This window comes from Nipponia nippon, unplaced genomic scaffold, assembly GCF_047370975.1.
Source record: "Nipponia nippon isolate SJK-2023a ecotype South Korea unplaced genomic scaffold, ASM4737097v1 scaffold_1, whole genome shotgun sequence".
NCBI classification, from domain to species: domain Eukaryota; kingdom Metazoa; phylum Chordata; class Aves; order Pelecaniformes; family Threskiornithidae; genus Nipponia; species Nipponia nippon.
The window spans coordinates 57,931,484-57,959,071 of record NW_028262290.1 but is presented as its reverse complement, the minus strand read 5'-3'; the positions used below and the strand labels follow the sequence as shown (position 1 = coordinate 57,959,071).

The 27,588-nt window shown below is 38.9% G+C and overlaps 1 protein-coding gene across 4 annotated transcripts in view; it reads left to right on the top strand.

Moving 5' to 3' along the window:
* SPIRE1 (spire type actin nucleation factor 1) overlaps positions 1 to 27,588 on the top strand; it is a 134,753-nt gene that overhangs the window by 67,253 nt on the left and 39,912 nt on the right. For all 4 annotated transcript variants that reach the window (XM_087757032.1, XM_087757016.1, XM_087757025.1 and 1 more), the window contains exons 4-5: positions 16,565 to 16,690; positions 26,880 to 26,963. In XM_087757032.1, the coding sequence (XP_087613158.1) occupies positions 16,565 to 16,690; positions 26,880 to 26,963 (210 nt within the window). The remainder of the gene's footprint in view (positions 1 to 16,564; positions 16,691 to 26,879; positions 26,964 to 27,588) is intronic.

Below are 27,588 nucleotides of genomic sequence, written 5' to 3'. Positions count from 1 at the left end.
AGTGGATTTATGGCAACTGAGAACTCTGCAAGTGAAAGATAAGTGGAAGCGGAAGTAATTCTGTGCTGTTCACAACGTTTATTTTGAGAGGTTTTGCTTAGAACTGCATTATACGAAATGTACTTGCAAGGAAGTTGTCCCTTATGACTTTCGTCTTCCCATTAAAAAAAGAAGGGCCTTTTTTTTTTTTTCCCTCGCTTTAATTATTCTCACTGGAAACATCTCTTGCATCAGCGTGGGCTTAGATGGATTGGAGTGTCTTATTCCAGGCTGGGAGACAAAATCAAATCACCTTTTCTGCGGTGATTTTTACCTTCCCATTATGGCTCATAGTAATGCATCTACACCGGTTTAAAAACCATTGTACCCATAATTCACATAATTATACCGGTATAACCTGTCTAAGGTCTAAAATAGTCTGAGGAATCCAAGGAGTTGTCCAACAAAAGCAGGAAACACAGATTGGGTGTTCAGATTATTTTTATGTATGGGGAGGTTAGAATACACCTGAAATTTGTGTGTGGTCTTTATGCATCTAAAAGAAGCAGAGTAGGGCATGGGCTTTTTTCCCATCTGTTTTATGCTGCAATTATTATAAATAATTTATACATACGTAAAAATAAAGTTCCAGTTTTCAGTGGAGGTGGAAGGATTCTTTGGTGGTAATGGTGTCCCATAGTGCATAAAATGCAGAATTTGTCATGACAGAGCTCCAGTTTTCCCTTTAAAAATACAAATGTCTAAAATGTGCAAAGCATTCTGTTAGAAATAACACATCTGAGTATGAGGTTTAATCTGAAGTATCAAAGAATCTGTGTTAGCCTGTGCTGCTAAAATAGACCCTGGAGACTAAAATAGATCAATGACTGTTCACTTTCACAAGGTACCTTTTGTTCAGATTAGTTTGAAATTCTAACTAATGACTGGAAATCAGGGTAATGATTGGTCAATTAACACAGTAAGGCTGTAGTGACCCATAACAAAGTAAAAAAAGAGCAGAGCCGCCATTCCTTACGGAAGTGACCCATATCTTCTCTGCCCTGTGGATTAACTCCAGCACTCAGCCGGGCAATGCAGACTGACCTGTCCAAAGCCTGAGAGCCTCTCTCTTCAACTCGCAACTGCCTCCCCTCTCCAGGTGTTGAAACTGATAAGTGCACAGAAGGCCGCGATGGATTTTTCAGATTCACTGTCAGCCTGGTAAAGGCAGTAGATCTGCTCAGAAAAATTAGCCAGGACAGCAGCTTGTCTTACATTAGGGTTTGGCAAAGGTTCATATTTGTCAGAATCTAGTTTCCACCCATGTAGACTTTGCAGTCTTGGATGTTCATGGTGTTAAAGCTAGCTTTTTAGCTCTAGTGACTCCTTTTGCTCCTTTAAAAATGCAGGCCATTTTTATACAGATTCATATGACATCTGCTATTGTGTCTGTAAGGCACAAGTGTTCTTTTATTTCCATGTAATGCCAACATCCCATAGGGAATATCCCATGGGCCTTATCAGTACTGCTTGTATTATTTACATTGTGTATGTGATATATGTTTTGATAGATAAGGAAATTAATAGTGACATACAAAATTGCTGTACAAGTTTCTCTCTCGATATAGCATTATGTGTTTAATGTTCCCAGTAGCTGCCCTCACAGACCATATTCAAAACAGTAGATTAACTTGCTTCTGCAGTTTTCAAGTTGTGCATATACAGCTCTTGTCTGAAACGGGCGGTATAGGTGTTCTTGTAGCTGTGATGGTCTACAGGCACGATAGAAGCAGGATTTATGGGGTGGGGAAGAACTTCGTAATTAGGCCACCTGATTCAGCCGGAGGAAAATATGTTGCCCCTTCCAGGCTGAAACGAAAGGTTCAACAGCAGAGTCTCCAAGTGCTTGTCCACTATAAATTTTGGAGTCTCTAACTTTTGCGAGGTGTTACAGCCTCACAATCCACCACCCCATTCAGCAGAGGGGTCAAGAGGAAAAGTGGCTGTGGAAGCTTTGCCTTTTCTAGTTTTTGCCAGGACACCAATGACTAGATTTGAGAATGCTCAGGAGTTTTTCTTGCTAATAGCAGTTGTGTAAAAAACTATAGGTATTTCAGTTGTCAATACTGCTAGTTCAGAGTCACTTTAAGGATGATATAATTGCATTGCCAAAGAAAATGGAAGCAGCATAGATGCTACAAAATTACTTAATTCCTTATAGAGGCATATTGTACTGTACTAGCAACATGGGAAAAGTAAAGAAATGGAGCGAGGGCCCTTTAATTAAGCCACTGTGATCTTCTTGCTTTTGAATTATTCAAGAAGGAGCCTTGGGCTTGAGGCAAAGTTTCTTTTGGTGCATTTATTTCAGTGCTGGTAACAGTATTAAAAAAAATAAAACATTTGGAGGAAAGTTGTTTGAATTGACTTAAAAGTACCACTAATTTTCCAAAATAATAATCTCTCTATTTTAGCTATGTGATTTTTTTAATATGTTCTTGATTACTGTGTTTTCATGATGTTACTTTCTGCTCCCCTTTGCTTAGTGTACTGTTGCATGCTGTATTTTAGAAAAATATTTAAGTGAGATAAGGCCATTTGATACAAAGAAATAAACAGTGTATATTAGATTGTGCTGTCCCCTGAAGATCTGAATCTAAAAGTCAGAATATCATATTTATCCCAAAGATTGGTCTGCAGACAGGGAATGTTTTGCATTGCTTTTAGTAAAAGCATTTTTACAGTAGGCTTTTGTTTAAAACATGTAGTTGCAACATCCTTAAATATTATTGTAACTGAAGCAGTCTTAAGGGGTAGCTTTCAAAAGACTGTTGTTCGCAGGATGCATGGCTGTGAGTGTATTTTAAATGATTGATTTGTAAATATTTTTGACGAAATAACACAATGGGAAAAGCAATACTTTTCTGGGTGATGGCTTCAGTGCATTTCTTCAGTAGTTTTAGCTTTGCCTTACTGCATTGCTTGGGCCATGCCGTCCCAAAGCTTGTGAATCTGTGCAGATGAGTCTTGTATGCATAGTTGTGGAAAATTATGTGAACATTTTAATCTAGCAGCCTTCCTAATAACTCGCACTAATTTGTGCAACTGAAGAAAATGGTCCCAAGAGAGAAACTCCTTAAATCTACTAACTTTGGCAGAGCATTTATTGAAGGGAAAGTATGGGCTAGCCTGGATGCTATAGGAAGACAGCAAGCATGGTAATTCAGAGATTTTGTGTGGGGAGGCGAAGTGAACTGGCAGAGCTGAGTAGCAACCATGGCTACTCGTTCTTTGGAGACCCAAACTAAATCATATAAAGAAGAAGATTTAGCTGAGGGATTGGCAAGGGCAGGGAGCTAAGGGATCGTGCTAAAGGAAGCCAGCTGCACGCGAGGGCAACGCTTCATACGCTGCTCTGAGTTTGCTTTGTGTAAAGCCTGTAAAGAAGGCACTAGGAAGAATTTTTTTGGAAGCCCGTTGGATGGAAAACAGAGGAGTTTTTTTGCCTTTGCCCTGAAGAGAGAACAAACCCCTTTGTTTTATTGTTATTTATGTATTTGCATCTCTGAAAGAGGCTAGAAACTTGATTTTATACACCAGAAAAAACAGACATTTGTTTTATTGTTATTGAGTTCATGATGGCAAGGAAGAACAAGATACTTCGGGTGATTTAAGCCTAAAGAGAGTTCTATGGTTTTTTGCCTGGCTTTCTCTTAGGACAAAGCAAGCTTGGAGTTGGGACAAGAAGGTCCTAATGAGCAATTGTATTTGTTTTTCCTTTTCGGCATGCCAAGATTTCTTGATGTGAGCATTAAGACCAACACTTGCTTTAGATGAGAAAATTCTCATGAAGCCAAATCTCTTTATGAACTGGTCTCTTCTAATCAATTCATGTCGATCAGTCCACTGTATCATACTGTGTGTAACAAGCCCCCGTATATGCGTTTTATACAGACACACATACTTGCACAGATAGATGTAAAATATCACTGTCCTCAATCCACTTTTTAAACGTGAAAGATGGATGAAAGGTGATGTTTGAAAACATGACAGCATTGCAGGAAGAGAATGAGCTATAGGGTTTGTTTTTTAAAAAACTTTGACTTCTGTGGTAGCATGTAATATTAAAAAACAAATGAAAAAACTGAAGTTCAGGAGAGTATTAGTCAGTATGATTTATTAAGGCTTTTCATGTCTGGACAGAGGAATTTTGTCACAGTAGAAATATTTTTAATGGCTCAGAGGTAAAAAAAAAAAACAGAAAAATATGTTTTCCAGGCAACACACATATTTGGAAATAAAAATATTCAGTAAGTTAATTTTGCCCTTGTGTCTGCATTTAATTTCTTATAAACCTATACAGAAAGCAAAGGGATTCCTGTACCTTAGCTTGATCAATAAAACTGGGGACAGTTTGTGTAAATCCCTTTAATGTAATTTTAAAGCAGCTCTGAACGTGACAAGTGTTTGAGTGAATTATGTTGATAGACAGGTTTCATTAATTAAAGTGATGTCATTTGGTGTCTTAAACAGTTGTCCTGATTTTTCATTCTGGGCAGTGTAATTGGAGGTCAACACGTGGTCTGCTTTACTTTGAAAGTAACCACTGTGCTCGTCTTAAAAGGGTGATGTCAGTCCTTTTCACATTTGAATGTGTTAGTGAGCAAAGGAGGGGCATTTATTGCAATTTCTTGTCCTGGAAGTGGTGCTTACTGCATTTGGAGCCAAGGCACTTTGCCGGGGACTTTCCAGTGAAGAGTCTGGCTGCCAGAGGCACTTGGCCTCGTGGTGTCACCTTCAGCAGAAGTGCTGAAATCTGTCCTTACGGGAAACCTTTAAAAAAACCAAACTGCAAAATAGTTGCAAAAAGTGTACCTCTGAGTGCTACGGGTTGTTTTTTCTTTCCTACCTGGGCCCACTTTTTGTCTCTAGTGGCTAAAGAAGGAGAGGGGGAGAGGAGACATGCCCGCTCCTTCCAGGCACTCTCCTGGTGGCCAGGGGATGCATGGCACCCATCTGCCCTCAGCCTGGCTCTAGGGTCAAGCGAGCAGGTAAAACAGGATGGGTGTTTCTGTCACATCCAGGGCACTTTCTGCCGTAAAGGTGAAACTCAAGAGGTTTGTAATCCCCACGGGGTATTACTTCTGCCTGGGTACACGGCAGCGAACTGCTGAGGAGAGATAACTGGTGAGATAACTAGGCCACCCCCCCACTAATCCCTATTGTCTTACATGCCTACCACAATAAAATGATTAATAATTTTCTTTACCACGCTGACAGATAAAGATAACTTCTCTTTGAGGTTAATTTGGCAGCTATCTAGGCCTTTTAATGAAGATGCTGCAAGCAGAGTGGTTTCTTGGCAGCTCCCTGCTGGTGTCACGCGGAGTTTGAGGGAACTGAGCCCCCCTCGCCTTCCCCGCCTCCCCCAGCTTCCACCTGAAGTCGTCCTCGTCATGGGACCCTGATGTATACTTAAGGATACTGGCAAAAAGTCCTTTAGAAACACTTCATTTGGAGCTTTTTGACAAGAGAGTGATGTTTTCAGCTATCTTTGCTGGCAGAACAAGCTGTAAGCTTTAACACTCATCGCTTTTACAGCAGACTCTTTGTAGATGTGATGGTACATCCTAAATTCAGTTCAGAGCTGTCAACAAACTCCAGTTGAGGCACTTTGCCAGTGTCTTAGATTTGTCCCCTTATCCACTGCTATCAAGTTCTTCTATATTAAGTTGATGTTAAATCGGCTTTCATCCTGCTGAAGGTAGCAATGTTTGAAATAGATAGAGATATAGAGATATAGAGATATATATTTGCATTTCTAGTTACCTGTACTTTGCTTTTAAGTCTTGTTTATTTTAAAAATAACTGCCCTGAGTTTCAGCCCTCAAAAGTGGCTTTATCATGAAAAATGTCAGTACAGGAAAGAGTTACCCAAGAGTAACAATTGGTCTTTGGCTACATGCAGGAGAGTGCTCTGCCATGATCACCCCTTTGATAACCTTACTCTCCATGGACTGAGGTCACTACAGTATTAATTACCTTCCAGAGATTTAATTCTTTTTATATTTCTGCTCTGGAAGGTATTGGTAAACGTATCATGACAAAGCATCTGTTTCAACGGACATGTCGTAGATGCCTCTGCAAGCGCCAGGGGTTTTAAAGGTAGCTTTGAAGTTGAAGAACTGAGCTGGGAGTTCCTGCCTGACTTGCAGAGATATATCTTTCATGATATGTAACTGAGAACAGGTAAATAATTATCTGTGGTGCAGGTCCTTAGAATACTTGGCACGAAATAGTTTAATTATTTAAGAGCTGTGTTTGAAAACAAAGCGCTCATGCAGGAGTTGACTGGAGAATTAGGAAAGTGATTTGTCTCCTCCTATTTTCTCTTTTTCTCTTCAGATAATAAGATTCTGATGAAGAGGCGGCTGGTGGCTGGGTTGTGGTGTGTGTTTCTTTATTGTTGTTTTTCTTTCTTTGTTTTTTCCCTTAACTATTCTCTGTCAAGGACGGATCCCTTTTACTGCAGAACATGCTTGTTTCTACAAGGCTCCTTCTTAGATAAGAATGATAAGACTTATCTGATGTGGTTGAAATAACCTAAAGTGCAAAATTATTTTATGTTAATTAAAAGCAAGGTAATGAGAGTTGGGAAGACTCTTCAAATACTTTAAACGAGGTCTTTCTTTTACAATGCATTTTTTTTGAGTGTGCGAAGAAATTAATTTCAAAAAGAATGCTCAGCATTTGAAAGTGCAAGTAGCTCTTTTTGAAAACATAACAAACTTTGCTTGTTTTTGCAATCAGAGATTGGCCAAGGTGCATGGCTTTGCCTCCTTCTACAAGTGGCATATTTTGAAATAAGCAAGCTAACTGTTAGAAAGAACAGCCAAACCTAGGGAAGAAGAAACGTTTCTGAATTTAGTTTATTAGCAAGAGAGGATCTCTCTTGCTCTGTATCTTTGGGTTCTCATCTTGTGTTAAGGTCTGTGTTGTTCAGCCTTTTTAGAAGCAAGGACTCATTCCTATCCCCTCCAAGAAGTCATGATGTTAAAATAAAACTAATATATTTTAAGACTGGAGCAAGAGGTCAGCCTTTAGATTGTACTAGAATCTTCACAATCTCCTAATCAGAAATAATGAAGATTACATTTCATATGTATTCCTACGAGTTCAGGACCTAAGATTTCGGGAAAACCGCCAATTACTACAAGATGCGTAATAATTCACTACCGTTATCCATTCTAAATTTTCATATGGAGACTGAAATCTTTTTAGCAGATAGGAGTGCAAATGGACGAACAAAGCAGGGACATGATGGAAAAGTATGCTGTAGCATCCTACGTGATTTGGTCAGCTATGGCTTTGATCCAAAATGTTTTTATTTTCCTTATCAGAAAAGATTCCTGACCAGCTCAGAGGGCTTTGCATCGGCCTCAGATCTCCACTGGCAAAATAGAAGTGGTAATTCCTAGTGTCGCAAGGGTGAGAGAATACATGCAGCATGGACTGCAAGGCAGCTGCTGTGATGGAGCCCCTACAGCATGATTACAGTCCCCACGGTGAAGACTCAGTGCAGTTTGGGATATATGAAGTGGCCTTGAATGCTTGACAGAGTGGGGATTTTACTCCTGTTGCTGCTGTTGGCAAGAAATGTGTGGAGCCAAAGCAAAGCAGTAAAGCTTGTCTTTCCCTCAAGTCTCTGAGCAGTCAGGGCAGTATAAACACCATCTGCGGTCCCTACAGGTGGTTAATCCCACGTATATACAGGGCGTATGTCAAAGCCATTGACTCTAGATAATTCAATTTCTAGTAATTACCATACTGGAGACAATTTCCAGGAATGGAGTGTGCATAGAGGAAAAGGACAAAAAAGGGCACCGCCACTAGAAGCAGAGGGAACTGAGGAGAAAATAACACCTTTTAAATTCTGATTTATTGGATATCTGTTCTGCTTGAATAAGCAAGGATATGTATTTGAACCAAAATTACAGTATTTTATTTTTAATCAATTAATTTAATCAATAAATTGTGGGTTAAATAATTTTTTTCGTACCTATCTTAGAGTGGCATACCTTTTAATATTTGAGTAACTGATATGCTTGATAAGACATTTTCAATGTAGATTCAATGGCTATAAATTTTAAGAAAAAAATGTTAAGCATACTTGCCTAGAAGAAGAAGAATTTTTCTGTAGGCCTTTTTCATGCAATCAGAGTTTCAAGAACTGATTTCCAGGTACTGCAAATAAGGAGTACGACATACATGAAGGAATAGAATAGGTTTCCATACACTGGGATCTAATGAAAGCAAAATGAGACTGGTTAGAAGTTGCTGGATTTATTCATTGGGGGTGAAGTTTAAAAGCTTGTTGTGTTTAGTAATGCAGTTTGTTTGGTTATGCAGCTGGAAATCTGGTTTTTTGGATAGGAATAAAAAGTCATGCTTCAGGACAAAACATGAAAGCAAATTATTATTATGCCGACTAAGAGAAGTTTCAGCGCTTTACATAAAAACAAACAAGCTTCCCACACACATACATTTTAAAGCTCTATACGTGAACTGTAAATTGCTGCCAAGGAAAGTGCATGTTTTTATTTTAGTTGATATATTTTAATTGGATTTTAAGTGGCTTATGAATAAAACGGCCTTACGTTAATATATTGTTTCTCATTTAGTAAGTATGCAAACATCTGAACTGTTTAGTAATGAGATTGATGGGCATCACTGAAAAATTGACAGAGAAACAACCTCCCTTCTGCATTATTTTCCCCTTCCTTTTCTGTGTGTGTCAGTGAGATTTGATTTCTGATTTGAGAGTCATTCCCCACCATTTTCTGTTGCCTTTCGATCAAATTGTTTTCTCTTTTATTCTGTTTGAAAATTTCACTGTTTTCTACTATTTTTCCAGAGATGCTTTGTTTTTTTTTCAAGCAGTACCCTGAATGTAATGGCTGCTTTATATGCTTGTATGGAGGCTTGGGGAGAGGGGAAGAAGGGCATCTATCCTCCTCTCATTCTCCGCTGCATATGCCAAGCATCCTGGTACAAAAGCAACTCTCCTCTCTTTTCTGCTGAACAGAAGTAGTAGTTCCAGTAAGAAGGCACCCTCCAGCCCTAAGGAGGGCCTGAGAAGCACGGCAGACGACCATACAAAATTACATGACAGGGGTGCAACTCTTTGCTATCAGTTGTTCGGGCGTAAGTTATTTAATAATGTAAAGGGTGGTTCCACAGCTTAATGGGCTGTTAGCTAAACAGCTACAGGTAGCCCTGTGAATACGTACAGCCACTCCCCTTCTCCTTTAATCATCCATTTTTATCATGTTTCCCCATCTATGCCTTGACTCCGCTTCTGAAGCTAGTTTTCTTACCCAGTTGCCTCCATCCTGTCCTTCACGCTGCTGCTCCCGCATAAATGCAGATGCATGAGCAGTACAGATGAGAGCTGCCGAAGGTACGCAGAGCTGTTACCTTGTTGTGAAGCAGAGCGCTTTAGAAAACGGTTGCTGCTGACAGGCTAACTAGTGGTTTTGCTAAATGTTGCAGGGGTTGACATTTCATGTAAAAGAATGGGAAAAATATAAATTGTAGGATTTTGCCCTTGCTCATGAATAATCCCATTGATGTTCCACTGACTAGTCAAAGAAGGAGAGCTAGCAAATTCAGATTACTGCGTATTTATATTATTGATTCCTCCATTATTCTGCTAAGAAACAACAGAGCACAGTTTCTCTGAAACTAAGAGTGAATGCAGAATTGGTTTTCACTTAATTGGCTCTTTTGAAACAAGCCTCTTTGAGAAGCAGGATGTTGTTAGTCCACTGTGTAAAGACAGTGTAACAATACACCTAACACGTATTCCAGAAACAGCTGTATGCAGGGGGTGTATTTGAGGGGTAAAAATAGCTTAATAGCTTTCAAGAAGAAATGAGAATTTACGCAAGCGCAGCTTTGTCACCAAGTCTGCACTAGCACGTAAAATTAGTCAGTCATTGAAAAATTAATGTCAAAATGCCCAGTGGAAATATCATCGTCTCACAAAAACATAGGTTGGCCTTCATCTGAAGTCTGTTAGACCTTAGTCAAGGTCTTCATTCGGTACTTAGAAAGGTAATAAAGAGTGAGAATAGGGTTCACTGAGCATGAAAAATACAGGATTGGGCTTAAAAACTGAAACGTAGTCAGTAGCGTTTACTGTAGTTTGCTTTCCATTTCTTAACACCTGTGTAAGTTTTAAATGCTTTCAAAAGTGTTTGTAATTGTGTTAAATATTTGTAAGACTGGTTTCCCTAAAGATAGTATCATGTAAATGTAACAGAATACACATTGTCTTCACCTTTAATTGCTTCCGTCATTGGAAAAGGTTCAAGTTTATAAGTGAGACGGTTCAGTGAGGTGTCAGTCTTGCACTTGCTGTCCGTTGAAATTTTTATCAAGATTCTCGTCACTGCTTAAATTCAGTCTAATAGCATGCAAAAGTAGTTAAGACTCTTCAAATAGATGTGAAATGCAAGATTTTAAGAAAGAAAATGAATCACAGTGCTCAGCACCTCAAGGCAATCAGCACCCGGAGGAAACGGTGTCAGGACAGATACTCGGTTTAGAAGAAAATAGTGGAGGAGAATCCTTTACTGTGCACCAGCTTCATCCTGAGCGTTGTTGCATTGCTCAGGTTTTGCTTTGTATTTCTAAAAACAACTACAGCGTATGAAAGGGCACTGCAGCATTTCCCAAACACAGTCTACCCATGTGAGTCTTTCAACTTTACTTACACACTGACTTAAGTTTTGACTCAGGAGAGCATCTGCAAACATTTGTTAGTCCATTCCTGTTTGACATTCAAGCATATATATAAATAATTTGCTCAAGGCCTTTAATCCTCAGAGTTTGCAAAGCAGATTGTAGTTGATGAAGATTGTGTGATGTAGACAACCGGACACTTCTTTAAGGATCAAGATCTTATGCAAAGTGCTGTTCTCAATCCTTGCATCATCTAATTCCCATTTGCAGTTTTGGCTTTAATTTCAGCAGCTACATTTTTTCCTTCTTTTTACAATCCTGAAAGAGGGAACCAACCAAGGCCACTATCTCATCAAATTGTACCTGTAAATTTGCTATTGTACCTGTAAATTTTGCTGTTGCTAAATGCAACAGATTTGCTGCTGCATTTGGGTTTTCATATTAGAAAGGAAAATCCGTAAAGAAAGAATGTATTTGTTAAGTCATTTTATGGGGAGATCACTTAAACCATTAAATTCTGAACTCGTGTAAGTAGAGAACTACACAATTCTTCTCTTGTCCACCTGAAAGCGACGAAAAACATGATCAAAACAGCAGTTACCAGCATGAGGGGAAAGCCATAACAGATTGCTGGAGAACACTGAAATAATGAGGTAGATGTGCTTGACACCAGCAAACTAGCAATTTGCCTCAATTTCCACAAAACCTACCTTTGCAAATAATCATGTAAAATATCAGTTTACAAAGTTACAAAGCTTCTGCAGGTAGCTCTCCAGGAAGAGTAACTTTCTGTGAATACTTTCTGTACTTTCTGTGAATTTGTTTTGTGAATTAATAGCTAACTCTGGTCCCATCGCTTTTGTCTTACTGCAGTCTTACCTCACTAGTATTCCCCTAAAGTCCTTTATCAGAGGGATTAGCTAGTTCTTGGCCCACTGCAGTTACAAGTGGCGGATCCAGGAGCAAATCTCTGCCTGGAAGGTTTGAGAGAGCAGCTGTGAACTGGTAGGGAGCAGGTGAGCTGGCTCCAGGTGTCGTGAAAGCCACCTCAAAACTTGCACTGTGCCTGAGTCCCATGTGCTATGCACAGGGGCGGTCCTAGCAGGCAGAAACATCTTACAAATTCATGTCAAAACACTTTTATTCCTCTGAACGGTCCATCTCTTAACGTTATTCTGCATAATAAAGTGAAGCAAAATGCTCAGTTGAGTTTTACAAATATACGGGTATTGTCTTGGTAAGATTTTTCCAGTAAGGCAGATGGCTCCTTGAAGTTCATATTCATAGGAATAAAAGGGTATATATTTAAAAAAAAAAAAAAAAAAAGCCTAATCACAAGGTCTAATTTATCTGCATGGAGATATAATCTTTCAGAAAATAACCTTGACTTGGGAAGCCATCTCAAGATGAGTTTTATTTTTTGAACCTGTTGCAGTACCATACTGCAAAGGATGAGGCAGATACCTAGTACAGTTGCATGTTCAGTGATCTCTTGGTTAAAGTAATTTCTTCTTCAGCTTTTAACTCTATGTTAATACTCCAAGGCTTTCAAAACACTTAACAAGCCTGGCATTTGCAGGCTGGTAGTATATTTTGCATAATATCAATAGCTTGTCTTTGTGGCCCATGGGAAAAAGAAATCCTTTTCTTCTTTGCGGTGCATTCATACAGGCCCTCTGCCCAAGATGATTGCAAGTGGAAACACTTTTTGTCCTTTGAAATCTGAATTCCAGCAGGCCAGGTGTTTTCATGAAGCTTCCAGTATCTATCTAGCCAAAAAGGTTTTGCAAAACCTACCTGAATTTTAGTGGGTGAATCAGTTGTATTTTTTGTAATTTTATGGAGCCCTTGATGAAATATATTCAAACAGATGCAAGAAATGCTGTCTGATGTCTTCGGATGGTTAAATTGTGATTTCTGTTAACACTGCTTTGTCTGGGTGTACTCTGTTTCTTAGTCAATTGAGGATGAATTTGGATAGAGGAGCTGGCAAGGCTACGGTATTTACATAATGCCTTTTTTTTAGTGTGAACCCTGAATGTGGATGGAAACAGTCTCTAATCTTCTTAGCGATCTAAGCAAAGATTGAATGCTTTAGGTCAAGCTGGGTTTTGGATAGGCTCAGTTAGGGAAACAAAATTTAAAAAAAATCCCAGCTCTTCACAATGATTGCAAATGGCAATACTTACAGACCAAGGTAGTTAATGTTTCAGTAGTTGACAATATTTTTGATATTTCACCAGTTTACAAAGACCACATAATTTATTTTCAACCTTACTTTTTAAGACTTCTTAGAAACAGAACAAACGTCCCTTGTATGAAGCTCTGGGCACTGTTCGCATTCATTCCCCTTGGGATAGCTTTAAGTTGTATCATGAGGGATGAAAAGGCAAGTGTCAGAATAAGGAGCATACAGAGGCTTCCTTTCCTTGATGAACTCTGAATGGCTGGAAAAGACTGCAGACATGATCTTAGTCCTTCTTGCACCACAACCGCTATGACATGGTAAGAGGAGGAGGAGTTCATTAGGTGGCTGTCCTTTCATATATCAATTATTAAAACATTCTGACTGTGATTTTTGTGGTGTGTTACAGTAACATAGCTTTTCAAACACTACTATCATAAAATCAAAGATGTGATTTTTAATTTTTTTTCAGTGGATAAATATCCTGAACTCAGGCTAAAAGTGACATTTCATACTTTATTTGCCTTGCCTGCCTAGATTTTGCAGTAATTTTTCATATAGAAGCTATAGCTTGTCAGGCGCTCTGAACAACATGCAAGTACAATATATTACAATGAAGGGGAAAAAAAATCAGTCGGTCCTATTTGCATTTTGCTTTTTCTTTAGGCTTACCTTACCCAATCCAAAAATTTATGCTAAGTCTCTTGACTTAATGTTACCACAAGGGGTTTTTGTATGTAATGCATCTTCACATAATATAAGATCACTCTGAGATTGATTTTTCAGGACATGAAAGTTAGCAGGAGCTGCTGGCCCTCTTTTAATATCTGCAGCCTAATGTTCACAAACCAAATGGTTAACTTGTTTTGTGGTTGCTTTTGTAACTAAGTTCAGCAGCAGGCATTTAATATTTTTCTGCTTTACTTTGTGTTCAATAATATAATCAAGATTATATCCATCCCCTGCTTGAACTTGCTACTGCTGCATTTCATTAACTTTCTCAATATTTGATGCAAATTGTTTCTAATTAACATGCTTCTAAATAAAGAAAAAGAGCATTCTTAAAAACCTGTGTGCAATCTGTATAATAATAACATTTTATTCTCAGCTATGAAGACTTCTACCCTTTTATGACCTTTTTGAAACTGCTGTTGTTATTATTGTTATTCCTGTAAGTGGTGTATTTTAGAATGAAACCCTTTTAATCTGTGCTATAATTAATAAACAGAAATAGCTTACTGAAAACACAGTAAGGCAGGTAAGGACATGATTAGTTATTGAGCGAAAGGAACACAAATTAACCATACTCAGAATTTAGTATTTTAAATGTTCTGACTTTTTTATTAAGTCAAGAAAAATATTTAACAGCTTCTATCTTTGTGGTATGCATTGTCACTGTAGCATACATTAGAGGTGCATCTGTTTCGTTTTTTCTCCCTTTACCTGCAAAGATGATATGATTTGTTAAAAAGGAAAAAAAGAAAAAAAAAAAAAAGAGGGGAGGGTGAAAGAAAAAAGAAGAAAAAAGAAAGGAGGAAAAAAAAGAAAAAAGTGGGTTTTTTTCTGTCTACTATGTCCTTGTGATTATCAGAAATAAATTTGAAGAGTATAAGAAAATTATGGCCATCATTGTAAATCAGTATAAAATTTGAAAGGGAGGAATCAAGGGCAGATTTGTGAACATGTCTGCCTTGTGTTTCCTATATATAAGGAAAGTATATAGGAAGGAAGGAAAATACACACACACATATAAAAATTTTCCTTATATATATATTCTTTTTTACCACTAAAAGGAAAAATATATGTGGATACAATAATCAGAATAGGATATTGTGGTAGTCCAAATTGTGCTCGTAAAAATTTATCAAAGAAGTTGACCAAATCTGACCACTGAACTTTGTATTGTTATACTAATTGGAAGAAAGAAAAGGTAACAAGGGGCCTACGGCCTTAGAAAGCAACTTGTCAGTGAGATTGAGCCAATCTGCATCTGACTGCAAACAAAAGCAATTGTTCAGCCCTTCCTCCCTTTCCCCACTCTGGCAGCGTATTCCCCTTGCTCCTTTTTGCCTGCGCTACTACGTGTGTGTTCGTGCCATGAGGAATAATTGTCTCCTGCTCCACTTCCTTCACGTTGTTAATTTTTTGTCCGGGTGAGTAATCCTATCTGAGTTAGGGCACAAACTCTGGTACCAGCATAAGGACATCAGTGGACGCGTAGAGCTGGAGGCCACGGGACCACACCTTTTCGTGGCAGCATGGATTTAAATCAAATTGAAAGCAACATGAGAAAGCAGCCCGAGCTTTACATGCATTGTGCCCCTTGTAACCACAGTGTTCGCTGTAGTAACGGGAGAGATTTAGACAAATATGCCACTAGGCTAATTAAGGGCTCTTCTCCTAAAGAAGCTTTTGTCTCAAGCTTTAGTTCTGGAGATCTGAAGTTAGCCACCTACTGCCTCAGGTTTTGGGTTGTTCTTAGTTTTAGCTCTACAGCTATAAATAACAGCTATATATGTAATAAATAGCTACTATAAAACCACAGTAACAAGACAAATTTTAAGGCCTTGGTTAAGGTTTTGTTTTATTTTAATATATACACCAGTATGATATGTGATATGGGTGCTCTAGTTTCAGCTTTGGGTTTTTTTTTTATTTAAAACTGTTTAGGGAACAAATTATAGATGTTATTTTGTTCTGTCCATTTCCAGCCCAGATTTCCATGACTAATGCAGGTGACGGATTTAACTTAGGGGAAAAAGATATTACAACTATTAGCGTCAGTGCTGAGCTGTTCTACAACAGTAGAAGCTGGATGTTCACGTTCATGAAGCTGGATGTTGCTTATACCATTCAGGTTCTCTGTTTGAAATATAAAGGCTGGTTTCAGTGAAACTTCTCTTGTCGGAAATGGGAGCTGCATGTTTTGCTCTAAAACCAATGCTGGACTGACTGCTTAACAGTAGTTGTGAATGATTATTAGTGATTTGAGTAGGCTTTCAGAGTTTTGCAGGTTTAGCGTATATGAAAACATCTGTCAGTGTTTCTTCACGTCAGCCCTGCCTGTGTCTGGAAATGTTCATGAATGTCTGAGGTGATGCAATAAGCCTGCGCATCCATGGCTCTTGCTGATTTTTAAAATCTTTGTACTGCTTGAAATAAATTAAATCAGAGTTTCAGCTTGATAATTACACTTTACATTTTTCCTTGCTTCGCTTTCCATCCTTTCATAAATTGGTAGGGATACAGTTCTCTTCCACATTCATAGGAAGCTAAACACCACTTACTGTTAAAGCTGGTTTGAATTAAGTACATTTTCCCAAAATTTGATACTGCAAGATTGCTTTTTTCCCCATCACAATTATGTCTTTTTTTTTTTTTTTTTTAAATGAAAAGGCAATGTCTTGGTTTTCAGAGTTTTCCAGGACGTGGTCAACCAGTCCCCTTACCATCCTTATAGAACTCTTCTCATAAAATAAATGGTAGCAGAAGGTTTAGAAAATACACCCCAATTTCTGGCTAAACTTTAATATCTCATGGATTTTTGTTCCCTAAATATTCCATTGCATTCCCTTTCATGTTATCTCATGCTCTGTAGTATTAATGAAAGCAATGGGGCATTGTTTTGATATTGCTGTTTATTTTTCTCTCTAGCTGTGTGCTGCCCACTTGCCAACCCGATCAGAGGCACCGAACCACTATCAAGCAGTATGTCGGGCTCTGTTTGCTGAAACAATGGAACTGTACACTTTCTTGGCCAAAATTAAAAGTGCAAAAGAGGTAAGCAGTCTGAGAAGGTTTTCTGCTTTTGAGCTCATTACTGTGTGAAGTAGGCTTACAAAATCACTTCTGTACCCAGCCAGTAGTGAATGTCAGGTGCTTGAGGAAATTATCTGTAGTGTTTAGGGAGAGCAGTTCTACAGCTGAGGGTTTTTTTCTTTTGGACTGTGACCATTTACGGATGTCTCGTAGAAATTGTTATTAATTGCAACTAGTCTATTTGGCAGTAAAACAGAAGCTTTTTCTTGGAGGGTTACACATTGCATACATGCATCCATTTCTGCATGCGTGTATGCAATGTATTTGAGTCTAAAAACTTCTTTGGTGTTTCGGGGATGTCGTGAAGCGTCAGAGCTTTGCCTGTTGTTCCTCAGCTCCTTCTCAGGCCTTGTCTTTGGCTGAGAATTATCTGAGATTCTTCTTGCTCGTATTTTGTCCCCGGTCAGCAGCTTCCCTTACCTTTGATGTATGGTTGGCTTGTTTGTCTGTCACATAGGCTTCACAGCAGAGCCAACTTAAAAAAAGAAAAATTTCCGCCTGTAGGTTGTGATGCTTATGTTCACTGCTTACTTGGTTGTTACTGTTGACTGAAGGGCCATCCTCTGAACCACTGCAATTAAATGGTCTGGCTGAAGAATAACTTTGAGGGTGGGCGGGTGATTTTTAATGAAGACAGTTTCAGTGATCTGGCCTGCAGAATGGCTCTATAAACAATAGTATTAACACAGTGCGGGTGTTGGTTACATTGGAAAACTGCTGGGTGAGGGGAAGGGCAGGAAGGGAAACATGCTTCTTAAAGCTGGTTTCTTCACCGAAGCCAACTTGTCAAGTAATGACACTTCCGTAATTTTTCTTTTTAATAAATCCCCGAAGGATTTTCTTTTCTTTTTTAAGTCAAGAGCTACAGTACCTTTGAAAAGCAGGATAAGATTTTACAGGCTGATCTGAAGATTTTGCTGCTGAAAGAGGCAGAGCTGTTCCACCCACGCACACAGGCTCCCGCTGCTTTCCTTCGGCTGGTTCTAGGAGACAAAACGCAGCAAATACCAAAAAAAAGAGGAGGAGCCATTCCTTGTTGGGTTAATGAGCTGAATCAGCTCATAAAAGGGTCAGATGAGCCTCAGAGCAGCACAAGAGAGCTTTTATCCTCCTGCTGGTGGTGGAAGACGCAAACTAGTCAGAGGCAGAAGGGACGGGTGCTGTCTTCTTCCTAATCGAGATGCATCCCTCCAAGGGGGAGAATCCTTCAGAGATGTTTTTCTGTGGCACGGGGTCACGTTTCACCTCCGCTTTTCCTCCAGTCCTACTCAAACGGAAAGCAATTTTTAAACTGAAGTAGTATCATACAAGGATAATTTTGACAGTGTCAGCGTGGCTAAAGAGCCACCTGTTTTCTGAAGTGCCTGTGTTACGGTTCATCTGCATCCAACGCCCCTGATACAGAAAGCAGAACAGGGTACAGTGTCTCTGTGCTAAATCTGTCTCCTGAACCTTGATGATATTAATTTCACATCTTGGCTTTTGACTGCTCCTTAGTGTTCGGACCATTGGATATACTAATTGAGGGACCTGTGCTAGAAATACCTCAACTAACAGCTATTGCAAAGTCTACATTAAGGCTCAAAGATAAGACCCTTTGGAGTTGTTCTTTCTGCTCAGAGAAGACTTGTGTTTCCAGTAGTTCTTGAACATTGTGGCCACAGTAAGCAGTAATAAGGCATCTCTGTCATCAGTGTCAAAGTAAAATATTGTGTTTCATAACCATTTAAAATTAAGTCTTAACAATAATTTTTTATTCAATTTATTAAAAAAGTAGAGGGGTGTTTTGAATTTACAAATTGTAATCACCTTGTAATTAGACATAAAAACCCAACAATATCTGATCACACCATAGAGCATACCATGAGTTAATCCCAAATGAAAGAAACCATTTGCCTCTCAAAGGCTATTAGGGATTGATTCAAAGCACATGTAGGTCAAAGGAAGTAATCCTTGTAGATGGAATTTTGGCCCTGCTGAAATCAGTAAGACTTTTATTGCTGCACCTAACCAAGGCCAGAATTTTGATCTTTTGATTTCATTTTACTCTGGATCAGTCCCTCAGTAGGCATACAAGAAGTGACCAAGGAAATTATCTTACAAGCAGCTTCTGTAATCTGAATACTTTGGTTTTATGATGTGCTTGATCCTTGCTTATAGCTTTTATCCAACTATACATTTGGAATGTATTTATTTTTGAAAATAATGCAGCATACAAAGAAAAAAATAGGTATGAAGAAAATACGAGGTGGAATGCTGCAAATCTTGTTACACCGTTTTAAAATGACCTCTATAGTTTGTACTCGAGGCAAGCAGGAATCATATGATCACACTAGGCTTGTGCCAGTAAAAGCTGTGCTATTGTTTATATGCTCTTCTCTCTTGCAAACACATAGAAGAATCTTAATTCATGAGGAATACGATTAAATACTATTCAAGCCAATAAATTCCTCTTTCTTTTCCTTTCGTTATTCTCATATGAGTATTGGGTATAAAGGAGAGAAACACTTCATACTTCAGTAAGGATGTTTTGTTATCTTGAATTTGTGGTGTTTGCATTGGCAGATAACTGGGGAAAAAAAAAAACAAGTTACATACATCAGCTCCAATTAAAAAAAACCATATACTGTATAATATTGTGTTTGTGACAGTAAAGATGCCAGGAATTTTAAACTGTTAGTTTATTTCAAAAACTGACAGCTTTATTCAGAGATCTTCCTTTAGAATCCTTCAGACTTAGACACAGTTGTGGACATGAGATCAAAATGAAATTAAAAACACTAAAAAGGGGGAGAAATCCTCTAAAATTACTTAAAATAACTTTCCTATAAGTAAAAATTACTTTGAAATTCCTTGGATTCCTTCTAGGGCCATTGGATGACATCTGTGTATCTGTTTTCCAGATATATGAAGTACATAGTTTTTGCTCAGTAGGCGCTTAAACAGCCAACTTCACTGTAGTGGAAGGGGGAGAATTTTTATCTGCAGAAATTCACTTGCCAGGAGTGGACCAAATCTGACCTATCTTATGCTACAGCCCAGGACAGGTGTAGAAGGGAAGTACACTGTGAAAGAGGCAGAAAAAATATTGCTGTGATGCTGTTTTCAATTTGGCACTATAAAAACTGGTCAGGATTTTGAAAGTTACAGGCTTTCGTGAGGGATAGGTCAGGTGGCAGGAGGGATAGGCCTATAGGGTTGTAATATGTTTTGTTACTAATATATATACTGAGTAGTCATGTGCTCTTCAGTCTGTCATGTAAACATCACTGTCATGTAACAAATGGAGTGTAGTTTCAGAAAGGGTTTTACTGGCATGCATTTGGGTGAGTGCATTAATCAGAAATGATGAAGCAATGAGTGAGCTGTTCAGGTCATCTCAATGGATGTCGCATAAAATGTTTTAGGCACTTTGTCACATACTTGATGCCATGTGGATTTTATTGCCAGTCTGATTCCCTGTGTATGAAAGGTCAGCCGTAAAGCTGACTTGCAGACAGGGAGATGGTACTTCCATTCTTAAAGAGAATGAAATGTTTAATGTAGTGGATGCACAGGACTGGACTCAAGCCAGAGTTGAGAAAGGGGTGATACTACTATTGCAATAGTAAAAAAACAAACAAAAAAACCCCAATAACAGTAGTAAAAATACGTATTCCTGTGGAATAGCAGCAGCAACTCCAAAGGTAGGGTTGAAATTAAGTTAACTAATCTGATCTAACTTTGCATCTTTTTGCAAGGTGAAGTTTTTCTAGCAAGTTTACTGGGGTGTTTTTCCAGCTTGCTGGCAGCATCTGTGTGCTGCTCAGGCTCTGTGAAAGGTGCCCTTGTTGCAGATCCACCCTGGGTACCATCTGCTGCCATCCAGAGGTGGTCTTTTGATGGGCCAAGACCTCCTAACTCTGTGTCCTGCTGTTTAAGCATTTACAGCTGATGACAAAACTTGAGTACAGCTTGTTTCTCATCTCAAGCAGTGAGCTTTTGAAGTTGCAATAGGAAATTTCCACAAAAAGGGGACCTCTCTTTTTTTTTTTTTTTTTTGTTGTGTGTCAGGAAAAATGGTCAACAGGTGGAGCATGCATATGTGGCGAGGGGGAAGATAGTTTGAATATCTGCTACAAATGGGCCTTATGTAAAAGAAAAGATTAATCTTTTTCAGGATCATCCAAAAGTCATTGATATCACCTTTGTTGGCACCTAGTCATAGACAGAACTGTAGGCACAAATAAGCAATGTCCATGAGATAAAGCAAATGTTCCTGCTGTGGAGTATCTGAAAAGGTCACACACATTGCTCAGAAATGGCAGCAAGCGTGACTGAGAGATACAGGGAGAGACTACGCAAGCATAGGAATGCAGAAATTGCTGCTCTGGATCAGACTGGGGATCCACCTGGTTTGCTACATACATTGTGAACCTGCTTTATTGAGGGCATATCTGCCCTCGTCCTCCTTCAGCTCCCTGTTACTGCTTAGTCTTGCCTTCTACTGGAGTTAATGCTCCATGTGCGCTTAACGGCTGAGTGAGCCAGCAATGTGTCCTTGTCGCAAAGAAGCCTTACGCTGTCCTAGGCTGATAGGGAGAAATATTGCCAGCAGGTCGAGAGGGGTGATCCTTCCCCTCTCCTCAGCACTGGTGAGGCCACAGCTGGAGTGCTGGGTCCAGTTCTGGGCTCCCCAGTACAAGGGAGAGATGGACATACCGGAGAGAGTCCAACAAAGGGCCACGAAGATGATGAAGGGACTGAAGCATCTCGCATATGAAGAGAGGCTGAGAGAGCTGGGGCTGTTCAGCCTGGAGAAGTGAAGGCTCAGGGGGGATCTCATCAGTGCATATAAACACCTGACGGGAGGGTGCAAAGAGGACAGAGCCAGGCTCTTTTCAGCGGTGCCCAGTGACAGGGCCAGAGGCAATGGGCACACACTGAAACACAGGAGGCTCCCTCTGAACATCAGGAAACACTTTTTTACTGTGGGGGTGACCAAGCACTGGCACAGGTTGCCCAGAGAGGCTGTTGTGGAGTCTCCATCCTTGGAGATATTCAGAAGCCGCCTGGACACGGTGCTGGGCAACTGGCCCTGGGTGGCCCTGCTTGAGCAGGGCGGCTGGAGCAGCTGAGCTCCAGAGGTGCCTTCCGACCTCAAACGCTCTGTGAGTGGTACCAGTAAATGCCAATGCCAGCCTGTAGCAGAGCTAAGCATTTGTGAGTGGGCAGTGGGTGATAAAGTCCACAAATGGTGCAGGTGCTGCTAAAAGACACCATGTAATGCTGGCCAGCATAAAATACAAGAAGTGGCCAGTAGGCAGGTGTGTCTTAATCTGCTGCAGTAAGTTTGAATCATATCTCAACAATTTTTAGATATTGATGTACACCCTAAAGCATCAAGATTGATATTCCTTCCAAGCTAATTAAGACTTTGTATATTTTTATAATTGCGTACATCTTCGATTGCAGTGAAAGTCCATGTTCATCAAAAACTCATCCATAATTTCATTATCCACAGTATGCCTTGTAATTAAGTTTTTGGTAGAATACAGATAAAGCTCCCAATCTGTCATCTTTGTACTGTTCTTTTAAATCATGTTGCCTTTCATTTCTGTCCTTTCTGATGTAAAAACATAATTCTTTCAGTCTGCCTGGATATATTTCAATCTGATCTGTATGAAAACGTAAACATACAAATTCTAATTAAGTATCTGAGTAGAAATGAAATGCTTCCTTTCCTTTTTTCCTAGTTTCATGCCATGTAAAGACTCAATTGGAAAACAGTTAATTAAAAAAGTTGAGTGTTACTTTCCATTTAATGTGGCTATACTGGTGTATTACTTGTACAAAATATGATAATAGAGGTAGTTAATAGGTATCTAAACAATGTTAATGGCTAACTTATTTGGAAATATGGTCATTAGCCAAGTTATTCTTAATAGTCTTGTGACCATAAAAGCTATTGAATACCCTGCTGCTTGGATTTTCAGAAAGCACAGCTGGAGAAAGAAATTGATTCACAACTTTTCTGCTTGTGACTTCACTTTTCCTTACACTTCCAGGCTTCTAGTGACTCTGCTTTTGCAGCTGTGTTGTCGTCAGGCTTACAGCCCCATCATGATTTGTTTGATCCCTCAATTTAGGAGGTTTAATAAGGGAAATGGCTGCTGTTTTGGTTTTGTGGTTTGTTTTGGTTTTGGTTGTTTTTTTTCCTTAAGTGATGCAGGCACTGTCACTCAGTAAGTGTTACACGCACTTGGTTTGGGGTTTTTTTGCCTCTTCTTAAACAGTTATGTTGAGCAGCGTGGTGACGATTGCCCTTTCCAGAGCTGAGCAAAGTGCGTCAACCCATACCACCATCTATGAAGAACTTTGTCTGATATCCACTCGAGAGGTTTTCAGGGACTGATTTAACTGATCCTATTCCCACAATTGAATTAAATGGGGTTTGGGTCTTTTCAAAGAACTAGAGTAATGCTGCTGGCCAAGCCCTTGGACTTTAAACCCAAGTTGGATAGCTAAATATATAAAACCAGTTTTTCTCCTATGTGCAGGTTATATATTTTTAAATTGAGCATAGGGGTGCAAGAATATTTTATTAGTTTCACAGATAGCAGTGTAAGAATTACTTGCATCAGCAAACAAATGATTCCTAATTAAGAATATAAACTGGAAACTGCAGTAGACACTGTTCTGCAGTTGGTGAAAGACAAAGTCCAGATCTGGATTCCCGAGAATACCATCTTCCTTAAAACGTTGCGTTTTAGAGAGCATTTTGTGGAAGCGAGTCTTTGACGCTGTGCTGACAAGTGTCTTATATAAACTCCCATCTGTCACCGAGCACAGGAGAGCGCATCTCAAATGTGGGACACGCAGCAGCAAATCAACTGCCTGCTTTTAATAGTGCAGCAAGACGTTTGAAGACATTTGGTATTTTTATTATTAGCTTTTGTCACAAAATGCATTTTTTTTTTTTAAAAAAAAAAAGGCCAAATGCTGTAATGGTTTAAAAAAAGCCAAAGCTGTTGAAATACTTGCTTCTTACACATCCAGCCCTTATTTCCTGAATGAATGCCCAGGCCATAATAGGTGAATCAGGTCTGTGGTATGGGTCTGAGGTTCTGAGATTGTTTTGAAAAACCCTTTTAAGATGTTTCTGCTTTCTAAAATGGAAACCCATTTAGGCCATGTATTTATTGTACTGTAATAGCTCTTCTTAACCCAAGGGTAAGTACAAGTGGCTACAGCAGCTGAGGTTACTCGCAGGTTTTGGATCACAGTTAAGTTCTGACAAATGGTCTCTTGTATTGTAAATGTGTTGGTTTCCATAATTTACGATTGAAACAGATGCCGAAACCCACTGATGCTGGCTGGGGGTGCTGGAGGGAAATGATAATATTTCATTTAGTCTAGAAGTCTAAACATAATCATTTGTCACAGTGAATTTATTCCTTCCTAACCAGCACCTGACAGGTGCAGAAGACTTAAAGAAACCTTCCTAAGCACCAGCTGCAAGGATAGAGCGCTTGCCATTTCTTCTTCTCCCCAGTCTTCCAAAGCTTTCTAGCTTCTGTAATGATGGAAATTCCTTTCCTTTCTACTGTTCTCCACTAATTGCATGGTGAGTCGCATTTAGGGGTCTGAACCGGGTGCCAGTGAGGGGAATGAACTATCCCTACAAAGTGGATGTCTGTGCCAGTATGAAGGAAGCAGCTGGAGCATTTGGCTAGGATGGGGAAGAGTAGGAGCTCAGCTTTGGCAGTAGCCTGTGCTTGTATCAGTGCATTTGGATCATAAAACTGCACTTTGAGAGACGTACTTCTTGGCTGGCACGTTTTCCTCTTGCAACTCTGCAGTGTGTGGTAGGCAGCATCACTTACACCTGTGCTTTCTCAGGTAGAAACTCCCCCTCTAGCTATGTTCCAGAGAAAGTAATTAGATGGTTGCCTTATTTGGAAGATCTTTCAGCTGTTCAGGGTTATTTTTTCTCCCCTTCTTATTTTCTGCTGTTAAAACAGGTTGTAATCTTTTTAGCTTCATGGAATATTTATGTCAGTCAAAGGCATGAGCCTTTGGGCATAAACAAGCCTAGTAAACCGTATGGTAGGGAACATGGTTGCTGAGATGGGTAATTGCCACAAATCTTGTTGAACAGTCGAAGTGAAGGTTAAGCAGCTGGGACATGTTAATTTTTTAAAAATTAATGGGTACCTTCCAGTATGGAAAGGAGGAGCAAATCTGACAGTTGTGAGCTCATTTACTGGAGTTAGCTTTTTGATTACAAAGAGGAAACGGAAAAAGTATCAGAATGATTTTATATTTTGCAGTTTATCAATAAATGTTAGCCATTTGCAAGAAGGCAAGTAATTTACAGTTCACAGATACTGTATTTGAAATGATTACTGCAACTGTATGATGCAGAAAAGAAGAAACCCTGGATGGCAAAGTAGACATAAGCAAGGCCTTTACGTTACTCATTCCTTCCATTTTTCTTTTTTTTTTTCCCTTGGAAAAGGGTGATTGCCTGTAAGTGTCAGACTGACTGCTGACCGCAGCGACAGGACAAGTTTCCATAAAGACATTCTTTCCCGATTGGGTATCCTGTGGTGATACTGCAGGTCGTGCCAAAATGTTCCCACATTGTCCCATGATATATTTGCTTCTGTGGTGTAGGTGATTTATGGGATTTTTTAGAGTCTTCCTGTAAATAATGTATTTTATTTTTATAGGGCAATGGTAGTATTTCTTATTTGATATGAAAGCAAGCGTGTTACTTACTTAAATAAGACAATAAATAATCCATCTGCTCTCTTTCCAAAATTTCTGTGGTGGCTGACTCACATGTGCTATCTTTGTAACCGGGTTTGGTAGATACTTGCACTCTGTTAAATGTGCAAGTTAAGCACTCTTCCAGTGCTTCCATCTCTCCCACTGAAATGTTGGCAGTTTTGGAACTAGTTCCAGGAAAAAAATTTTTTACAAAACGTGCTTATTTTCAAGTTTTCTGGGAAGCTCAAAAGCTAAATTGAGACTGATTGTTCAGTTCCATTAAAGGAAGAGCTTGAGCGCTTAGAAGTGAGAAAAAGATTTTTGATAAAGAAATACATCTGTCAGACCTCTGACCTGTTGTCTCATGAAATAAACACGTAGTTAGCAGGGGATTTAACTACCCATTTGGAATACATTAGTAAGTACTTAGAAAACAGGTCAAATTAAACATTGTTAAAGATTTCCTGGAAAACTCTCTGTAAAAGTGGAATGGAGTACTGAGAATTTGTTTGTACTGCTGATTCCAGAACACTTCAATACAGAAGTAAACAAGAAAATAGCATTTTGAATATGCTGTTGTTTATGTGTATAAGATCATTTCCGTAAAGCCACAGCCTTTTAAAGCTTTCGCTTGCATTTGTCTGCGTGCAAGCTTGCCTGTTCTTTGGTCTGCTGTAACTTTTAATCATTTTTCATATTCTTGTTAGTATGAAAGCTTTTTTTTGCCCCTTTGCAGACAACTTTTCCATATTTGCATGATCTGACCTTGTTCATAAATAGCAGTTTTTAACTTTGAAAGATCTGTTTCTCTTCCTTACATGATTTTATTGCTCAGATTTCAGAATCTATAACCATGTTATACAGACTACTTAATATATATGCAAGTCTGTCACTATTCAGTTTAAAGAATTTTTCATAGTTTACTTCTCCTCACAACTTACTTTCTGGGAATTTCTCCTTCTGCAAAAATGAGCTGTCTCAAATTCAACAAATAACAGTAATTTTGATATGAATGGGATCTTTACCAAGTCAATGTTTTTTATGTTGTAGCTTAACAGACCTGCTAGGTGGTTGGGTTTTTTTCTGTGCATAGCCCAATTTTAGGAATATTAAAATTTCTATGTGTAGTTTTTCCTCTGGCATGCTATTATCTGAAGTACTTTCATACTCAAAACTCTTAAGTTTTTTTTTTCAGCATTTAAGGTCCACTTTTCAATTAAGAGAAATATATTAAAATGGTATTTCAAGTTACTTCTACAGTATTAGTATTCAAGTCATAAACATTCAGTAGAATACCCAAACAACATAATTCAACAGATATAAAAAATTAAGCCTCAGTTTTACTTGAGAGTAATGCCACCATTCATTTATTGGCTCATTTTCTTTTCATTGGCAGAATCTGAAGAAGATTCAAGAAATGGACAAAGAGGCAAGTGATGAATCCAGCACAGATCTTGATGACTTAAAAAATGCTGACTGGGTAAGACAACAATTGAATAGTGATTCAGCACCATTACTAGTAGTTTATATTTCTTTGTAATGCTTACCTAAAGTTGTTTTGTTTATGTTAAAATCAATGTCTGTTTTTCTTTTAACGTATGAATTAATAGTGACTCATGACAAGTTAGAACCAAATGGAGCCTCAACCTTCCTTTGCAGACAGATGAAACAATACAAGTATCCAAGCATTACATTTTTTCTTTAGACTGTTTTCATGGAGAAGCTTTTGCAATTTAAAAAGACTGGACATTTAGATAGGTATCATGCTGACTGCCCTTCAAAGGGGCAGCCAGGCCGTAGGCAGAGCCATCAGCTGAGTTTCTCCAATGGTGATAGAAAAATGTTACAGAGAAACTCTTAACAGAAAGTAGCTTGTTTTATTTTCTAGTTACTATTTGTGCCAGTTCATAGAGGAATATTATGAGGTTCTTAAAAGTACTTGATTTCAATCTGCCAATCTTCTGTCCACCACCTAGTCTTCCTCCTCTCCAGCCATTCTCGCTGCCCAAAAAATGAGAGGGAGGTGTTAGTGTGTGGTGTTCTTACAGGCAGAGCAAAAGGAAATTGAGTACTGAGAGGATATTGCTAGACCTTAGGATTTGGAG